Source organism: Artemia sp. Qi Xiang Cuo, chromosome 7 (assembly GCF_049724085.1).
Source record: "Artemia sp. Qi Xiang Cuo chromosome 7, ASM4972408v1, whole genome shotgun sequence".
Classification (NCBI taxonomy): Eukaryota; Metazoa; Arthropoda; class Branchiopoda; order Anostraca; family Artemiidae; genus Artemia; species Artemia sp. Qi Xiang Cuo.
This window is the reverse complement of record NC_142800.1, coordinates 31,310,032-31,326,001: the sequence shown is the minus strand read 5'-3', so window position 1 is coordinate 31,326,001 and position 15,970 is coordinate 31,310,032. Positions and strand designations below refer to the sequence as shown.

General features: G+C 33.7%; 1 protein-coding gene across 4 annotated transcripts in view; it reads right to left on the bottom strand.

The window, feature by feature from the left end:
* Positions 1-3,964: 3,964 nt before the first annotated feature.
* The window catches only part of LOC148950162 (uncharacterized), a 54,043-nt gene continuing 42,037 nt past the window's right edge, over positions 3,965-15,970 (bottom strand). For all 4 annotated transcript variants that reach the window (XM_089092186.1, XM_089092187.1, XM_089092189.1 and 1 more), the window contains exons 3-4: positions 15,255-15,351; positions 3,965-4,642 (exon numbers count right to left, since the gene is read on the bottom strand). In XM_089092186.1, the coding sequence (XP_088948312.1) occupies positions 3,982-4,642; positions 15,255-15,351 (758 nt within the window). In that variant the 3' untranslated portion in view covers positions 3,965-3,981. The remainder of the gene's footprint in view (positions 4,643-15,254; positions 15,352-15,970) is intronic.

Genomic DNA, 15,970 nt, shown 5'->3' with positions numbered 1-15,970 from the left:
AGGGGACGCCAGATTTCTCAGCATTATTTAAAAAACTATCAAATAAAAAAACAAGTTTTTTCAACTGAAAGTAAGGAGCAACATTAAAACTTAAACCGAACAGAAACTATTACGTATATGAGGGGTTCTCCCCCTACTCAATGCCTCGCTCTTTATGCGACAGTTTGTTTAGTACTTTTAAAAAAGCTATCTCTTCTAGCTAAACGGCCTTTGTGATTCAGGGGTCATTCTTAAAGAATTGGAACAAAATTTGAACTTCAGCGTAAAGAGCGAGGTATTGAATAGGGGGAGAACCCCTCATTTACGTAACAATAATATACGAATATAGAAGTTCATTACGTAAGTTATGTCAGATTAAAATTTCGAGAAAGCCATTTAGCCAAAACAAGCAAAATTAATATGCAAATTTCATTTTAATCATTCATGTACGGCGAGCCAAAATCAAAGCTGAATTAATTCAAAAACGTTCAGAAAATGAATAAAAAAAAAACAAGTTTTTTTAACTGAAAGTAAGGAGCAACATTCAAACTTCAACAGAAATTATTCCGTATACGAAAGGGGCCGTCCCCTCCTCAACGCCTTCACTCTTCACGCTAAAGTTTTTAATTGTTTTGAAAAATAGAGTTGTGAGAAAGAGTCAAACATTAGCGTAAAGAGCAAGGCGTTGAGGAGGGGACAGCCCCTTTCATATACGGAATAATTTCTGTTCGTTTTAAGTTTAATGTCGCTACTTACTTTCAGTTAAAAAAAAATTTTTTTATTTAATTCAAAATTAAAAACGAGCGGTTATTTCATTGTGACAAGTTGATAGTTTTCTTCATTATTTTGAGAATTCTTATGGAAGAAGGAATTATGCTATCCATATCAGCATATGGTACTTTTTGGGGCCGAAAAGAGTATATTTTATCTGTTTGGTAGTGCCACAAATTTGCACAGCAGACCTTGCAATCGTATCTCAAAATGATTAGACCAAAAACTGCAGTTAAAAAGTTTCTGCTGTTCACTTATGACATATTAAGTTCATACAAAATGAACCTATTGATTATAGAGTAAACAAAGATGTTCAATCGAATAGCTGGATAGTTAGCTAAAGTCTGTTCCCATGTAACGTGACCTCGTTCAATTCATCCCTGTTTAACTCAACCCCAATTCAACTCAATCCCATTCAACTCCACCCCTATTTAACCCAAGCCCCATGCAGGTGAACCCCCATTCGATTCAGACCTCATTCAACTCAACCCCAATTCAATTCAATCCCTGCAACTGACTGGATTAGATTGAATGGGGTTGAGTTGAAAGGGGGTTGAGTTGCATGGGTTTTAGTCAAACATGGACTGAGTTACATGCGGTTGAAATGAATGGTGTTTGATTTGAATGGAAGTTGAGTTCTATGGGAGTTGGGTCAAATGTGGTTGATGATATTGGGGCTTGAACTCCACAGAGGGGTTGAATTAAACGGGCTGAACCAGACCCATCCCACTAAAATCAAGACAGGTATTATATTATAATTTAAATTGGATAGAAAGTATATATGAACTACTAATTCAAAACGAGGTATTTGCCCTTTTTCTTACAGAATATTTTAAAGGATTAAAAAAAATTAATTATACCCATAAAAATTTTACTCATACAACAATATACCCGGTAGTTCTCTATAGTTTAGGTTCATACTATGCAGCTACTGTTATATTTTAGGGTCTGTAAGGCTTGGGCATAGTCAATGAAATTATATTTTGACTGCAAGTCATTGGTGTTCATCAGTTTACAATTCAATTGTAAGCATCTGTTCTATTTATATATATATATATATATATATATATATATATATATATATATATATATATATATATATATATATATATATATATATATATATATATATATATATATATATATATATATATATATATATATATATATATATATATATTCATTGCATTTCTATGCTAACAATCGGTGAAACCTTCTGTGTCTTTTTGGGATTGTCTCGATTCCTTTTTTCTTTCATGTTTTGAACGTTAGAATATGCCTTGCTTCTTTTTTCCTTGTATGTTTGATTTCTTTTTTTCCTTCTTTTTTAGCTTTTTCCAAGATCAAAAAAGGTTACAAATTGTTTATTCTTTTCTTACGATTTTTGCCTCATGTGTCAAATTTAAACATAATTGTAAACCAGACTTTACGAGCAATAGCAGATACCTAAACGTACCAAAAAGCAAAACTGCCCATTTCGTCTTTGCTCGGAACACTTTCGATAAAAATCCTATATGATTCAACTGTTTTCACTATTTTAGAAATCAGCATATATTAAGAACAAAGCTTTCAGGAATAGAATTCAAAGCCTTAATTATGTCCTGAAAAGCATTGTCAAACTCTTATAAAATAAGAGGAATGTATTAGAAGTAGAAAAACCATTAAAACATAAATTAGGAAGGTCTGCAGTGAAGACCACTAATAAAATAGCTGAAGATCTGGAAGATGCAGCCAGACGGAGAGTAGTAAAATACTGCACTGGTATATGAAAAAATTGAGAGGGAAGAGTTATTCTGGATTTTTCCATGATGAAGATAAAACCGGGGCCACAATTAGTGATAAGAAAAGAGTTAAACAGAGATTGACAGAAGATTTTGAGAATGTGCTAACCGTGATAAAGTTTCAAGATATTACGTAGGAAACATTGAAAAAGTTTGTGACACTTTGGAAGATACGGTAGATTTATTATGTTAGAAAGAATTAGAGACAGCACTAAAAGGATCAAAAAATAACTTGGCTCCTAGTGCTGATATTGTGATAAATGGGTTTTTTAAATATAGCAATTGTGAAGTTAGAGATAAATTGCTGAAGATTATGAATATGAATTTTGAAAAAGAGAAAGTAGGCTACTTAGCGATTTTAGGAAAACTTTGATTAAAACTCTCTTGCTCCAAACTTCAGTTTATTCGGATCCTTATGTTCACCAATTTGTTCCTAAGTTGAGTTGAAACAACTTGTATTTTACTAGTCTGCTTACTATGTCTTCTCTGCAACATCTATTCTTCGTCTGTTTGATAACTTACCTTCAAAGCACCATCCCGTAGTCTACTTGGAAACATGGAGAATTCCTTAGTTCCCGTTCCATTTTGCTTAAATAGTAACTGAACATGGACATAGAGAAAGTTTCGATGAGAAAAATTTCGATTGTCCTTTTCTTTAGGTTGAATTATACATTTCCATTAGAGTAAATATATTGTTTTTATCTCCTCACTGTTCTCGCAAAATAACATATTGCAAGAACATCATAAAATAACAAACATTTCTTTCAATTGAAAAATTAGGTTTCTGTTTTTTATGTGTAGCCTATTTCTCACTGTTTTAGTAGTTGCTACTGGTGCGTTGATTTTTAATCAGTGCTCATTAGATTTCAAAAAACTGGAGCCCATAATCCTGCTGTCATGGAAGTTTTTTGACGGCAGAGACAAGAACTTGGAAGTTTTGTACTTGGAAGTTTAGAACTTGGAAGTGATTCTTTTTACGCTACGCTTAGTATGCTTAGATACTGTTCGATAAAAAGAGACAAACAAATAGTTGGTTGTCAGTTCTTCAAAATTTACAAAACACATTTAGAAAAATTTTCAAAATTTTCAAATTTACAAAACTCAACGTTACTATTGCAAATAATGATGAAGATGGAGCAACTTGCAACTCGAACGTTTATCCATTGACGAATTCAGTCACAATTCCCTAAAATATTACTATGCAGAACTTAAGCAAAGTCTGGCTGCTTTTGTGCAGATTAACATAACAGAAGAAACTTTAAAAAAATTAGTTGCACTAACTATTTAAAAATTTCATTGCTAATGAAACGAATGAGTTTTGTTTCGAAGTGTAAGAAAGAAAAATCTTTTTCTAAGGACTGAAAGTTGTGTCCAATATAATATTTTAATTAATAATAAATATGATGTAATAAATACGATTAAATACTAATGAACACTCTCTTGCTCAAATTTAATTGACAAAATCTGGTAATCCAATAATTACACTAAATATGAACTCAGCAACAGTTAACAGAGCACTAGAAGCTATTGCCATCCCAATATCTCCACTACTTTGACGTGAGTTATTTACGAAATGTGCAATCACAGCGTGTTTAACTTTGTCCATTAGGAAATATACAATTTTCCCAACCATTTCGGTAGGTGTGCCATCAATCTTCCTTGCAATATTTGATGAGATGTCATCCTCAGATGCCTGTATTTTTGCTCTGTTTGAAATAAATTTCATTATATTCGTTTCGCCGGAATGAATCATATTTGTCATAAACATCTCAAATTCTGAAACAACATTCTTGAAATTTGAAAATACAACCTCATTGTTTTCAATTTTCTTTAAAGACTCCGGCAATAAATTTCCTTTTCCACGCTTTTCAAACTGGACTTCTTCAATATCATTTCCTTCGAAGCTATCCATTTTCCTTCTTGGTCCCTGTGGAATACCGTAAGAATATCTATTGTAATTGTCCCAATCTTTGTCAGCAAATCTGTTGTATGATGTTTCTGGATATGTAGGCTCTGAAGTCATTCTCTTGCTTTCAGCGCCTTTAGTTTTTCTATCAGCTCTTCTCGTCATGATGCTATTGAGTATTGATGACCACATGTCGTCAAAAATACTGAAATTGATATCACTAATAGAAAATTTTGTAATTTTTCCTATCATATCATGTTTCACTAAGCCTTGACGGTAGGCACCACAAGAACAAATATACTTCATTTCTAAGCCTAAGTGGTGTATTTACATCGTATTCATTGATTTTCTATAATTGAATTCAATGAATCTATCGAATTTTTGTTATGGAAAAGTCCTAAGATCATCCTAAGCATAAAGCAAAATAAGAAGAATCTTAAAAAAGAAAGTCAGGGATATATAGCAGGTTAACATTACGTCACATCTACCTTTTGAATTTACAAAAAAAAACTGAAATGACAGAACGGAAATGAAAGCTGTTACAATTATAAGCTGCAATGAAATAATACAAAAATTACGCCACCCACAAAAAGAAAACTTTTTTGTCTATCACTGTAAGATTGAGCTACACTGAAGTTGTAAAAACTGGTAGTTTAGATAAATCAAAAAATTGAAAAAAACGATTTTTTTTCAAATTTTAGCAAAGAATGACGTTGAAACTTTGAAAAATAAACATAATAATATAGATTAAGAAAGCCCATACTCTCCTCAGCGCCCTGCTGTTAACGTCAAGGTTTCCGCAGTGAACTCCTGACAGCATCATAGGGTGTAAAAAATGTAGTAATTCGGCAATTGCTTATAATTGATTTATAGGTTGCCTTTTCAACCATTTTAACTAAATTCTTTTTGATTTGTCAGTTCAATTAATTAGATTAACTGATATTTTATTAATATTTATTGCTCTTGTGGCAGAGCCATCAATCTCAAAAGGTAGAGACAAAAAGAAAAAATTTTAGGGTGCCTAGTGAGGATTATATAGGAGACAGCCTTTGTTTTAGGATTTAAAGTCGGTTTTTTACCTTAATCTATAAAGAAAAGATATTTAAATTCAGATTTCTTCGATATATACATTCAGGTCTCTTCAAAACGTGAGTGGGTCTGTCTTCCTTAAGAGCCTCGTACTTAACACTAAGGCTAAACATTTTTATAACAAGTCCTTGATATTTTAATACCTAACGGTTTAGTTTTAAAACCCTTTTTTTTAAAACAGTTTAGTTTTAAAACCCTTTAGTTCTCTTAATAAATTAAATAAAAAAAACAAGTTTTTTAAACTGAAAGTAAGGAGCGACATTAAAACTTAAAACGAACAGAAATTATTCCGTATATGAAAGGGGCTGTCCCCTCCTCAACGCCTCGCTAATTACGCTAAAGTTGTTTATTTCTTTAAAAACTAAAGTTGTTATACATAGTCAAAATTTAGAGTAAATAGCCAGTCGTTGTAGATGGGGCAGCCCCTTTAATACAAGGACCAACTTATTCTCTTTTTACTTTTTAAGGTCGCTTCTTACTTTCAGTTAAAGAAACTTGTTTTTTTTATTTAATTTCTGATCGTTTTTTAGTTAATGCAGCTTTTATTTGTATAAAAATTTTACTTTTCTTTTGCTAAATGGATGTCTTTACAAATTAACTTACGTAACTAACTTCTATATTCGTATATTTTTCTTCTGGCAAAAAATACAAAGTTGCAGATTTTTGCAGATATGAGCTTGAAACCTATGTAATAGGGTTTTCTGATACGCTGAATCTGACGGTGTGATTTTCATTAAAATTCTTTCACTTGTAGGGGATGTTTCCCCCTCTTTAAAAAATCGAGTAAATTTTCTCAGGCTCGTAGCCTTTGATGAGTAATACTAAACTTAATAAAATTTATATACTTAGGATCAGCTTTATAAACACATTCTTTTGATACATTTATTGACATCAAAATTTCGTTTTTAAAAGTTTCGATTACTATTGAGCCGTATCGCTTGTTTTTTATTGTTTTTTTTTATTAAGTATATGTTATTAATTATATGAAGAGGTTCTCACCTTAGTCAATACCACGCTCTTTACGTTAAAATTTAAAAAAAATTTTGATTCAGAAACCCTTGAATCACAAAGGCCGTTTAATTAGAATATATAGCTCTTTTGAAATCAATAAAAAAAAACTGTATCTTAAAGAGCGAGGTATTGACTTGGGGGAGAACCCCCTCACATAAGTTATAATTTCTGTTTGTTTTAAGTTCTAATATTCCTTCTTAAATTTCATTTTAAAAAAATTGTTTTTTTTTTTTATTTAACTTCTGATCGTTTCTTAAATAATGCTGGGAAATCCGGCGCCCCCTTCATAGACCTGTCCCGTACCCCCACGAAACATCCTCCACGGAAATATTCTCCAGAGTAACCCCCTCCTCTAGCCCCCCCCTCCAGAAAAAATCCTTCCTGAAAATGGTTGTATACTTCCCAATAACCAATAAATAATGCTTGCATGTCCGGCGCCCCCTTCATGGCAATTTCCCTTCCCCCATGAAAACTTCCTTCATGAACAGATCCTCCAACATAACCACCGACCCACCCTTCCCTCCCACTACCAGAAAAAAAACCTCCTGAAAACTTCTGTATACTTCCCAATAACCAATACTATATGTTAACATTGGGTAAAGTTCATAACCTTTAGCCCTCCCTCTGGGAACTTTGGGGGATTAAGTCACCCTAAAAGACATATTTATCATATTTTCGACCATGCTGAACAAAATAGCTATCTCAAAATTTTGATTGGATGACTTTGGGAAAAAAATGAGCGTGGGAGGGGGCCTAGTTGCCCTCCATTTTTTTTTGTCACTTAAAAAGGTCACTAGAACTTTTAATTTCTGTTCCAATGAGCCCTCCCACGATATTCTAGGACCACTGGGTCGATACGATCACCCCTGGGGAAAAAAAAACAAAAAAACAAACAAACAAATAAACACGCATCCGTGATCTTTCTTCTGGCGAAAAATGTAAAATTCCACATTTTTGTAGATAGGAGCTTGAAACCTTTACAGTGGGGTTCTTTGATAAGCGGAATATGATGGTGTTATTTTCATTAAGGTTCTTTAACTTTTAGGGGGTATTTCTCCCTTTTCTTGAAAATCAGCCAAATTCTCTAAGGCTTGTAACTTGTAATGGGTAGCACTAAACTTGATGAAAGTTATATATTTGAAATCAGCATTGAAATCTGATTCTTTTGATATATCTATTGGTATCAATAACCCGTTTTCTAGAGTTTCGGTTACCATTGAGCCGGGTCGCTCCTTACTTACAGTTCGTTACCACGAACTGTTTGAAAAAGGCGGAGAGGTCATATTATAGCCCTAATATTGCAATCTTAGTTCGAAAACATTCCTCCAAATTTATAATGTCTAGGGGACAGTTTTTTTCTTCACACTGATCTACAGTGTTTCTCGTGGAAAGCTAGCATATTTTAGCCTGGAAAATACTTTTTGAGGTCTCAGGCGGAAAAGGTTGAGGTCTCAACACCTTACTATAAATTAGATTCAATCACCTACCAGCTAATGATTAATGCCTAAACACACAATAGTGCCTGATCGGTAGTTTCAAACCAATTGTGGCAGTGAACGGTAAGTATTGAGCTAATCAACAGAAACCAAAAATCTAAAAATACTATCTTCGAAATAATAGATACTGCTTTCAAGTATATAAATTCGATAAGTTTACAGTTAGTAATCAAAGTATAAAAATATATGGGTAATTTTATAAAGGAAGAAAACGCCCAACAGAAGGGGGACGATATTGATGGAAAAATTTAAAATTAATTCAATCCAAGTGAAAGCCCTGCTGCCAATATTTCAAGCCCTAACTTTTAAAACCAATTTTTTTTTTTACAAAAACAAGGTCAGAGACACATTTTTATTGGTGTTTGTGTTTTATCTTTTATAAATTTTTTACCAGGGATGACCTTATCGAACCAGCAGTCGTAGGTTGTCGGAGAGAATTTGTCTGAACAAATATACAAAGCCGTAACGCTCTTGTTAAGTAACAAAAGAGATCATGCTACAATGCAGTACTAATATCTGGTATTTTGTGCCGTACAACAACAATTTTGGTCCAAGTATTGTCAAAATAGTATCGTAGAAAATTTTTAAGATTACTAATCGTTTCAATCCTACATCGGTTATTATACTGTTGATTACAAAACCATGGTTATTATAAGCTGTTTTATGCTCTAATAGAAGCAATAATACAGTATTGAATAGTTTCTTTCAAGCTATTAGAGGGATTTCAGGGTTTCCTTTTTGTTTGCGAAAAAGACTGGATGAAAAAACATTAAGTTTAAACCAAATTTTTGTTCATTTGAAAGTAAACAGGAATTTAAGAAAATAGATATTAGTGCATTTGTGAGAGCGTCTGACACCCCCTTAACAAAAAACTTATTACGCAGAGGTTTAACTTTAGTTTCGTAAGTGCTCTAACAGACGAGCAATGTGAAAATCTTTTAAAATTTATATTAAATTACCTTTTATTGAATTTAAATTTTAAGCAATAAAAATTTTCGGTTAAAATGTTATGCAAGGCAATCGGTAAATAAAACAAGTACAATTACTAACCGGTCACATATTTTTTGAATTCTAACACGTTTTCAGGAAAGTACGAGTCAGACTTCGGCGTAAATTGCGAGAGACTAAGAAGGTGGCAGCCCCTCTCATATATATGATATTACGCACAGACACACAAATAAATGTACTAACACACAAACAAACAAATAAAAACTCTTGAAAAATTTGTAAAATTTTGTATTTTTGAGGATATGGGTTTGAAGCCTTTCTAGGGTTAACAGACAAGTTTACGCCTGATGATGTAATTTTGTCTAGTTTGAAACTTCTCTATTTTGGAGGTTTTTACCCTCTTTGAAATATTATGCATATTTTCTTAAGCTAATAAATGGGTATGCAAAGCTTTAAACTTTATTAATTTTACAAGTATGGAATGAGCATAGAAAAACTTATTTTAATGCACTTTGATTGTAGTAGAATAATATTTTGGGTATAGAAGACTAGGTAATTTCTAAGCTGCAACTAATAATACAAATTTTGGTTCCAGTCATTTATTTTTTATTAAAAAATCTTGCTGTTTTCGTAAAGTCAACTATGGAATTAAAATACAGAATAAATTCATAATAAATCAGCGGGTAAAATTGAATGTTGATTGTGTAAATTTTTGGAAAAGGTTTTAGGGCAAAAAATCACATGTCTTATATAAGTAAGAATGTTTATATAGTTGAAGAATAAAAACAAAGAGTACAATTTTATACCCTTCCCCACATACCTTAAATTTTATCTGACAAATTCACGTACAAATTTATAAAATAATTAGTTGATTATGTAGATTACTAGGTGATCGAATACTATTAGTAGGTTATGTTGATTAGTTCAAAACCAGTTGATTATGAATATTGTTCCATAATCACCACAAATAATTACTCAGAGTACACACAGCATAGATTGGGTAAAAACGATTTTTGTAGAAGGAGGGGAGGGGGAGGGGGGAACAAGTAAATGTTTAATCATTTTTTTTGTTATGTTGAGTGAAAATGTTCACAATATAGAACTCGGTATTAGACTATACAACAACATGTACATATTTTCATCCCTGACGGGCTGCGAGAGAAGTAAAGATTACAGAAAGGCTTCTACAGAGGGACGCGGGCAGGCACACAAATATACGAAATTGTAGGGGTGGCACAGGGATTGTTCAATTGGTTTTTACTGAAGATATAAGAAAAGGTATTTTTTTTTAATCTAGAACGAGGAATTTTCGTTTTTTTCTCAACGATAATACCGAAAAAGGTAAGGCTATCCCCCCCATTAACTCCCTAAATTTAAGATCCTCCCCAAAATCTAAAGGTTTTAGCAATTTTTTCACCTAAGTCACATATTTTCCAGATGTCACATTTTAGGGAGTAGAGGCACTAGAGATGCCTTCAAAGAATCTCAGTTTTGTTCGTATTACATGGTAGTATCCTCAGTGAGGTCGTTTTGCCACCGAAATATCCTTTGATATGTACTTAGATAAAAAGCTGAAATCGCATAATTTTTTTTTACGTTGTTGCGTATTTATAGGCTAATTTTCGTGGACTGCAGGATTTGCAAGAGCTCAAACTTCCAATAGTCAGGTTGCTCTGCATCGTGCACATTTTTGTGTGACTGTTTGAGGCAAGCCAAATAGGGGGGCCGGAGGAGGGGGTAATTGCCCCATCTAGAATTTGAAAAATACCTTCTTATTTCTATTGCATTTCTATTTTCTATTTTAGCGCTATGTGCTATGTGCTATATATTAATATATTAAAGCAGCGAAACTTGCTAACCAGTCGTTTTTATTTGTCAACCCTGTGCTTCTTTTTTTAACAGCTATAAAATGATACTGTACACATAAAACTCCTAAAAATGGTGCCAGATCAAAAACAAGAACTCAATTAGAACCGATTTGTCCGAAAACCCTATAAATGAAACTTACACCCCATTGACTTGAACAAAAAGAAAAATCTATTGGCTTGAAAAACTAGAAAAGTGGCTGAAACCACAATATTCTATGTTGAAAGCATTTTTTTGTTCAATTTCTTCTTTTGCAGCTAGCGGGGCACTGAACATCATAGAGAGATGTTTAATGGCTTATTCTAAAGGAAAAGGAGAATTAAGATCTATGGTTACTTCCTGTTTTAGGTATATTTGCTCATTATTGTTCTTTTCTTTTATCTTCACTAAAAAAAATCAAAATAATTCTCCCCCCCCCTGCATTATCGTGAATTGGACTCTTTCCTGAATGAAATGTCTGAGAAAACAAAATATGTTTTTATTTATTTACGCACAAATAAGAACAAATAAAATAAGCTTAAATTTCCAACTGCAAAAAAAAAAACACATTATACAAATACTCGTAAGATAAGCATCAGATTTCAGACTAGAATGAATTTGTAAGTTAAGAAATTTTGCATTGCTAAAAGGGAAATACGGAAGAAGAAATGCACAAGATTTTTGTGGGCGTGGGGGACGCAGGGGTGTCCCGAAGGGGTGGGAGTCGGGAGGGGCGCACCAACCCCACTAACTTTTTTGTCATTCGGTAAAATTTTTGCCAAAAGCGAAAGTTTCGGCAGAAATTTTGCAAAATCGGCGGAAATTTAGCAAAATTCTTGATTTCTGCAGAAAGTTCGGCATAATGAGGTAGCGATTCGGTAAAAATTTACGAAGATCACCCCCCCCCCCTAATTAAATGAGTATCGGGACGCTCCTGGGGGACGTAAATATAAGCTGACTATAGCCAGCTCAATGACAAACAGTTAAATTCCCTTACTGTTAAAGCCCACCGTCAGAAGACTCAAAAGCTAATTAAAACCGACAAGACAAACGCAGTATTTTTAATCGAATTTGGTATTGTTTTCTTTTTCATGAATTGTCAACAAGGCAATATAAGAGTACGAAATAGATATTCTAGCCTGAAATCATTGAAGTCTAGCCAACTTATCACCATATAAGTCCATATAACTCAGCATATGCTCAACGACAGGTATTAAAGACAAGCCTTTATTTCTATCATAAGCAACACTACGCTTTTTCCTACCCACAGCAAAGGCGAAGGGGAGAAAAGTCGCTCCTATGTATACAGCTGCACTGAACAAAAAAACAGCTACAGACCAACCTATATTGTATGTAAAACCGGTAGTACTGTCTGTATTGGTGGTAGAGGCACTTAGCGAAGCTACCCCATTTCCCAGAGGATTGGGAGCAAAGTTTTTAGTTGGATTGCTTAGGACCCCTAGTCTTGTGTTGTTTTTCTGAGAAGGGCGAGTTGATGTTGCAGGATTACTAATGGCTCCTTGAAGAGCTTCCACGACAATGGAATCACTCGAGTTTGCTAGCAAGGATGAGATGCCTTTACTTCCGAAACCAACTTCAGTTGAATCTTTGAATTCGTTTACTTCGGTTGTAAAATCCTGCTGCTCTAGATAGTTAAGAGCTGGTATATCTATGACAGTATCAGTATAATCATCAGAAAACCCTGATAAACCTGGATAATCGTAGACGTCTGTAACGACATTGCTCAAGGAGCTGATATTTTTTAGTTTAGGCAAAGTTTTGAGGCCTTCATAATACGATGATTGTGTTGTTGTGGAAGCTGTTTTGTTTAAAAGAGATTGTAATAGAGATGGTGTTGGATTAGGAAAAAATGGAGAAAAAGTATGAATGATTCCACCTACACCTTTATTTTTGTCAAGATTGAATTTTGTTGTAGAGAGTTTTACATTGTTCTCGCCAGTGAATATCTTCTTTAGCTGTGAATAATAAACAGTAGGTTCAGTATTTGTAGTATCTTTCGCAACGTCTCTTAAGTCATTTAAAACACTAAGAGAGTCAACTGTTACTGGGATATTATTTATATAAACCATGCTAGGCTTTACTGAAGTTGTAAATGGTGTGGTTGAAGTAATAATTTTTGTATACCTTCCATTAGTATTTAAGTTAGACGGAACATCTACTGACTGAACAGGCTCATCAAAGTCATACTCGTTTCCAGCGTCTTCATAATATTCATCATCAGGAACAGATCCTATAGTTGAATACCTTACTGAAGAAAATGATGATGGTTTTGTTATGGATATTGACTGAACATATTTTTTAAATTTATCATCCATGTTTTGTTTTTGTGAAAGTCCACCTGCCGGTCTTAGCGGTGTCTTCGTGAAAATGGGAAAAGAAGTGGCCGTTACCTCAACAGGTACCCTTGTATTCTTCGATGTATTAATGGTTACTAGTGAGCTTTGACCGTAATTGCTTGGGCGATCATTCTTTGGAGGAGTTCTTTTATATGGAGGATTTCTGAATGTGGACGGAACCTCTGTCGGATTTATATAAAAGAATTCTGGAATTGAAACCCTTGTTGATTTAGTTTCAAGACGCGTTGCAGGAGAGGTTGGCGGTAAAGTTCTAGGCTCACTAAAAGATTTTTCCCTTGTTTCTAGAATTGAAAGTAGCCTTTGAAGCTCATCAGATCCAGGACTAGCTTCCGCACCACTTAAAACACTAATTTGGTCTAAGAACATCTTTATTAAATCTTCATTACGATTTGTCGGGGTTATAAAAGGCTTTACTTTAAAATACGTCACCGGACTGTCTGTTGCCTTGCTTGATTTTACATTCCCTGGGTTCAATGTTACAACATTTACGCTGTCTAGTGGAAATTCTTCTTTTGACTCCGTGATTATAGCTGCAGATTTAGGCCTTTGTTGAGGAACCCTATTTCGGTAGTTAGAATTTATAAAACTTGGCTGGTTCAAAATGAATACTTCATCTTGTATCTTTTGATCACTATCCTTAAATTTGCTATACGTATTTTTCACAAAGTCAGCAACAATGTTAATGTCTTCATTCTGTGAAACCGGTAAAACATGAAAAGATGCCTGGTTTTTCAAAGGAGGGGCTCGACCTTGAATGTTGAGATTTGTATAAACATTTGGATTTTTTTCGGACACTTTATCGTATGTATTTTTCTTTAAATATGGATTTTTGGGCTTGTATACTTTTTTAGGCCTAGAATTAAGAACAGAAAATAACTCAGGGGGACCCAAATTCTCGAGAAGATTTTGAATTAAATTTTGAATTTCAGCGGAATTGTTAGGTTCTTCATTCTGAGCTTTCTTAAGTGTTGGACCTTTTTCACCTTTCTTTCGCTTTACTTTTATTATCCTCTTCTGAAGGCGATTTGAAGGTTTTTCTTTCAAATGGTCCTTTTCTTCCAGCATATTCAATATCTTTTCAATTACTTCCTTGCAAAGAGCATCATAGTCAGATTCGGTTAAACTTCTTTTTTTCCTTCCCAAAGCTGAAATAAGAATCGGGGCCGCAGGCCATGTCAGAGCTGTTGTAATGGCTGCTGTTGTAGTTGCACTTAGACCAAGAGCTTTCAACGCCGTGGCCCATTTTTTGGGTATTTCTGGGACATCGATGTATATTTGTGTGATATTTCTTAATAACATTACTGGTTTTGGAGATTTTTCATTAGTTTTCTCTTTTAGATTTACAGAACTTGTAGTATTTTTAACTTGGTAGATTTCTTCATCAACACTGTCCTCATGAACAATTAAAACATGAATATGGTGAGGGGTGAACAGCAGTGAGCTATTCTCACTTTCTTCGCTAATACTAGAAGTTTTAGTATTTTCGCAGGTTTTACTTTCACAAACATTACTTGTTGGGAAATCATTAGATTTCCTGGGCCTAGAATGAGGAACAATGTACAAATCTTTTGCCTTTTTTTCATTTTTACTAAGTTTTAGGGAACCGATTTTACAGTACTCTGGTACAACGAAATTCACCAAAGACATTGTTAGATTTTTGTTACTTATTCCATTGTTTACTGTCCTTAAGACACTTTGCCCGTCTATCTTAATTAGGATTTTTCCACATTTATTTTTTGAAACAACCCTTATAAGTGGTTTCAACCATTTAGTTGAAAAAGCAAGCTCAGGACTATCTTTGTTAAAATCCCGCTTTTTGGGGCCAAAAATAGCATGTACAATATCATTTTGTTCCCCACTTCTAAAATCGTAATAAATAAACGAAATACTGGGAAATTTATCTTTTAGCTTATCTGTTATAGACGAGTCTTCGTCATGTAAGGAGTTAATAAGTTCAACCATCTCCCCTTCACCTTTATTAATAGAAATGTTAGACAACTTGGAATGCACAAACAGCCAAATGGTGTTATTTACTGTATTTGAAGTATACCTTCGAATTCGGCTCCTTGACATCGGTGCTTCTTTGGAAATCTTGCCATCAAATCGACGAATTTCATGATCAGAGAATGATGCAAGATTTTTTCCTCCTGTAATTGACAAACTCTCTTAAAATAATTTCTTTCAGTGTTTTATCGATGTTCTCATATTGTTTTAACATCTCAATTTTAGTTAAAATGGCATAACACTTTAAAAAAAGGCTCGAGTTATTGATACTAAACTGTATTTTTTACGTAACAACAATGATTACATTTATACAATCATGTCTCTCTATTCATATCTATATGAAGGAAAAACATTTTCCCAAATCTGATTGGATTTTATTATATCATTGGAAGACGTAAAAAGATGAATAATAAGCTGTTTTGAATCTTTGAAAGATATCCCTTCCCTTTCCCAATAGCCAAAAAAGTCACCATGATTCAGTAATTATTTGAGTGACAAAGTCTACTTAGGGGTTCGCTTAGGAACAAAGTAGTGTTTAGTTATTTGGAGAAGTCCCCTCGTCATATTCACCAGTGTAAAGCAATTTGGAAATTTGACAAGGAAGAGACTAAGATACTGTAATTTTTAGCATGATGTCAAAGACGTAATGATGTTATTGTTATTGATGATGTTATGAAGTCAACAATAACAAAGCCCTTTCCAGCCACTTGTCACACCTCATCTGGCTTAAAAAATCATTCTATGCCAGTGGCTCCCAACCCG